General features: G+C 45.2%; 1 protein-coding gene across 1 annotated transcript in view; it reads right to left on the bottom strand.

Annotated features, from left to right (window-relative positions):
* Nucleotides 1–211: 211 nt before the first annotated feature.
* LOC118836419 (kazrin-like) overlaps nucleotides 212–4,836 on the bottom strand; it is an 11,113-nt gene continuing 6,488 nt past the window's right edge. Inside the window, exons 3-4 of the mRNA XM_036743723.1 lie at nucleotides 1,166–1,280; nucleotides 212–533 (exon numbers count right to left, since the gene is read on the bottom strand). Coding sequence (XP_036599618.1) covers nucleotides 369–533; nucleotides 1,166–1,280 — 280 coding nt within the window. The 3' untranslated portion in view covers nucleotides 212–368. The remainder of the gene's footprint in view (nucleotides 534–1,165; nucleotides 1,281–4,836) is intronic.

Raw genomic sequence — 4,836 nt, 5'->3', positions numbered from 1 at the left:
AACCTTAGAACTTTAGAGGTCATAGTGACTTTCGAGAGGTCTTAGTCCCCTGCTTTCAGGTAGAGGGATATCTAAACAGTTCAGGACAAGATGTTGGATGGTTGAGGTCTTTTTTTAGAGCTTTCCAGGTACGAATCCACCATTCCCCACCAGGAGCTCATTTCAGTAGTCCCTTAAAATTGGTCAGTCTACAAATTGGCTGTGTTTGGTTTGGGGAGTGTCCCTTGGCTAACAAGGTGACAGCACCATGTTGTCACTTAGCTCAAAGTTTCTACGTGCACCCAATTGGGTGGGTTCTTCATGAGCTTCTTCCTTCCCCCTTTGATTTTTTTCCTTGGCCATGAGACTGGTGGGAATAAAGCCATTCTTTACACATTGGTGACCTCAAGTCCACTGTAGTTTTCTAGACGACACTGATCGGGTCTATCTTGAGGGTCATCATCAAAGCAGTCTTCATTTCTGAGAGAGCCATAGTCATCATGGAAGTCAAGGTCTTTGCTGCTGAACCCCCTTCCGATCTTCCCTAGTGGCAACTGGATAAAAAAATAGAATCACAGAATGTCAGATTTGGAAGGGCTCATCCAATGTAGGCTGTCAGCAGGGAAGGACTTTAGAACAGAGATTGTCAGAGCTGAAGGGGGCCTTAGAAAACACAGAGTCAGAACAAGGAGTGACCTTAGAACATTAAATGTCGGAGCAGGAAGGGCAATTAGAAAACAGAGTGTCAGAGCTGGGAGGGGTCCTAGAACCTAGAATGTCAGAACTGAGAGGATCCTTAGAACACAAGATGTCAGAGCTGGAAGGGCCCTTAGAACACAGGATGTCAGAGCTGGGAGGGGCCTTAGAACATAGAATGTCAGAACTGGGAGGGGTCTTCGAGTATGAAATGTCATAACTAGGGAGGCAGGGAGGGGAGAAGGCCAAGAAAGTGGGACATCTCTGAACAGAGAATATGAACATAGAATATGAGAGGAACAAGGAGACTTAAAACATTAAATGTCATAGTTGGAATGGCTCTTCCTAGTCCCAGAGAAATAAAGTGCCCTGTCACTGAACTCCTAAGTGACCAGAGCCCAAGTCTCCTAACTTTGGGCCCCTCCTATTGCCTGCTGAAGACTGGCAGAGAGGGGCTAGGAAATGGAGGCCTTGATGCCCAGAGTCTTACCCGGCCAGTCTTATACTTGACGCTGCTGCTGGTCTCCTCCTTCCCCTGCCGAGTGATGCTGGAAGCCCTTCCTGGGGGGGTCCCAAACCTCTCAGCCTCTCGGATCCCTGAAGTACTGCAAGGAAGGAAAGCAGAGAGACAACCACCTGAATGAGTGATGCAGTCAACTGTGGAAAGTCCAATACCTGACACATAGTAAACTCTTAATAAATACTTCTGGATGGATTTGTAGGGAGAGAAACCTTTTTCATCTCTATTTGACAGACACAGAAACTGAGGCTCAGAGATATGGAGCTTCTCCTTGCCCCTGGTCACACAAGAAGGAGCAGAAGTGAAATTAGAACCCAACTCTCCAGACCCCATCATTCTCTCTACTATATGTACTTGAATGATGAGGACACATTGTACCACTGTCAGTCAGTCACTTCTTGGACTACAGGATCATTGGGAGGTGGAAGGGTCCTCATAAAACACCTAACTCCCCCTCCCCCTGCCCCTATCCCACACCCCAGAGTTAGGAAACAGGAGATCAGAGAAGGAACTTGCTCAAGGTGGAGCAATTCCAACGTGGAAAATCCAGATGTGACACAGAAAGGGGAGTATTTAAGTCAGAATCTACAATCCTTTGTCTCAGATTACTTTATCAGATAAACCCCTGTCACCAGCCCAACCCTAAGAATGGAATCCACAAACACTGATCTCCAAGGAGAAATTTTCAAGGGATCAGGGCTGGAAGGATCTTGGAGGTAATTTAGTCGAAAGTCCATGTTTTAAATATGAGGCACTTATAAAAAGGAGGAAAGTGATGTGCCTAAGGTCTCACAGTCAGTCAGTCAACATTATTAAATGCTTTTTATGTGTCCAGAACAGAGCTTGGCACTGGGGATACAAAGAAAAACAAAACCAGTAAGACAGTAGGAAGGTGAACCTTTGTGGTTATTGGGGGAGATGAGAGCTTCAAAGAATGTCCAAACAGGATAGCGCCTTAGAGGCCCTACTTCAACGCTTTCATTTTTTAGGCCCAGAGAGGGAAGTGTTTTGTCCAACATGAGATGACTCACTAGCTCCCACATAGTTGAGATTAGACTTCAGTCCTCCTAACTACCCAGTCAGATGGACAGGAGCTCTGGGCAGTCATCTTGGGGAAATCTGGTAAGACACAGAAGTCTATGATGTAGATAGATGGATGCATGGATAGATGGATGGATAAATAGATGCATGGATAGATGATAGATAGATGGATGGATAGATAGGTAGATGGATGGATGGATGGATGGATAGATGGATAGATACACAGACAGATAGATAGATAGATAGATAGATAGATAGATAGATAGATAGATAGCTCCTTCAAATTCAGTGTCTGAAAATGGGACCAGGGCGGGGCCAGGATGGACTGTACATTTTGAGCTAAAAGAAAACTCAAAAAACTCAGACTCTAAGAAGACATCTCAGAGTCTGACCAAGTTGCTCTTCTGCTCAAGCAGCTTCTGGGGCTCCCTATTGCCTCCAGGATAAAATAAAAAACTTTTCTGTTTGGCTTTGAAAACCTTTCACAGTCTGGCTCCGGCCTGCTTTCAAGGCTGCTCTAGAGTTTAGAGACAAGACTGAACAAAGTTCAGACAAGACCAAAAAGACTGAACAGCAGCAAAAACGTAAAGTACATGCAAGTATTTAGCATGCTCAGCCAATGTCAAGAATTTGGAGAGAGGAAGGAGACAAAAAAAGAGAATTATTTATCCATTTTGTTGTTGTTCAGTTGTATCCAACTCTGCATGACTCCATTTTGGGGTTTTCTTGGCAGAGACACTGGAGCGGCTTGCCATTTCCTTCTCCAGTTCATTTCACAGATGAGGAAACTGAGTCAAACAGGGTGAAGTGACTCGCCACGGGTCACACTGCTAGGAAGTGTCTGAGGCCAGATTTGAATTCATGAAAATGAGTCTTCCAGACTCCAGGTCTGGCACTCTAACCACTGTGCCACCTAGCTGCCCATATTTATACACTAAGTCAAGAATAACTTAAATATGTGTCATTTCCCCCACCTCAATACCAAAAGTTTGTTGAATTGATGGACTCTAGTACAACCTCCCCCATTTTAAGATGAATAAACTGAGGCCTAATGAGATTGAGGGACTTGCATAATTTGTTTTTCCTTATCTTTATAGTTGCTGTATGCCTCTGATAGAATGTAAGCAACCTAAAGGCAGGGATTGAGCTGTTTTTTTTTTTTAATATTTGTCTCCCCTTACTGCCTAGTATAGTGCCTGGCACATAGTGGGTACACAATAGATGCTCATGGAATTGAATCTCATCCATCCCCTGTCATTTAACCGAGGCCTGGAGAAGTTTAATTGGCACATAACAGACACAAATCTAGTCTAATTGCCATCACTTTACAGATGAGTAAACTGAGACCTAGAGAAGGCTAACTGTCTTGAATAAGGACACACGCGTAGTACGTAGGGGGTAAGTGGAAGAGCTGGGATCTGGATTCAGATCCTCTGACTCTTCTGGGTAATTTTGGGGAAGGGGTGCCAAGATTAGTTCCCGCTCCTAAATGTTGGCCATGATGCTTAAAATTCTGCTCCTCTGGGTGAACACACAACCAGTTAGGCAGTGTAGTGGATAGAGAGCTGGGAGTCAGAAAGGCCTGAGTTCAAATCTAGCCTCAGGCACTTACTAGATGTGTGATCCTGGGCAAGTCATTTTAACCTATCTCAGTTTCCTCATCTGTAAAATAGGGCTTTATTAATAGCCCCTACCTCTCAGGGTTGTTGAGGGATGACACTTGTAATGAAATGATACTTGTAAATTGCTTTGCAAACCTCAGAGCACTATGTAAATGCGAACTATTATTATTCTTTGATAAAGGACAAAGGGGACCTTTGCCCATCAGACCTCTAGACCCCTATCTATTCTGAAGCTCTTTCTTCTGTCTCACCTTGCTTCTCTACCAATAGTGTCTCCAGCTCCTAGACACTGACATCCCCCAAACCCCACCTGGAAAGAATTTCCCAGAGCCCTCTGGTACAAGATTTCCCCAATGGGCTCTGGCAGATGCCTGCAATCAGGCAATCCATCCGGCCCCAGAAGCGGGCTGAGTGAGGAACCATCTACCAAAGCTGCTCAGACCCTCCTTGATGCCAGCACCCAATTTGTGGGGTAGAATTATTGCATGGAGAGTTCAAATATGGGCACCCAGGCGACAACGCCGTCCAATTAATTGCCTTGTAATTGCTTTTTAGAGCTAATTCATCAAGCCTAGTAATAGGTTGCCAGCTCCTGGGTAAGATGGTGTCTGTGCTATTTGTCTGTGCAGTGGCGTGGGTCAGGCAATTAAGGTGAGAGAGTTTTGTGGAGGCGGAATCTGCGGCGGTACTTGATGTCTGGCTGGTGATGAGAGGTGGGGGAGGGGAACAGACCAACACCACCACCACCACCACCATCCTCCCCCACCCCCCGCTGGCACACAGTAGTGGCACTTAATAAATGCTGCTTGACAGGTTAAAGTTCCTTGGCTTCACTTAGGACTCTTGGCTTTGGCAAAGGTGAGAAGTGATTAGACAGAAGGGAACAAGGGAAGAAAAAGGAGCAAACATTTATTAAGCCACTACTATGCGTCAGACATTGCTCTGAGGCTTTACAAATATGATTTCACTGGATCCTCA

Source organism: Trichosurus vulpecula, chromosome 2 (assembly GCF_011100635.1).
Source record: "Trichosurus vulpecula isolate mTriVul1 chromosome 2, mTriVul1.pri, whole genome shotgun sequence".
Lineage (NCBI taxonomy): Eukaryota > Metazoa > Chordata > Mammalia > Diprotodontia > Phalangeridae > Trichosurus > Trichosurus vulpecula.
The sequence above is the reverse complement of the archived record's forward strand: the minus strand, read 5'-3'. Positions and strand labels throughout refer to the sequence as shown.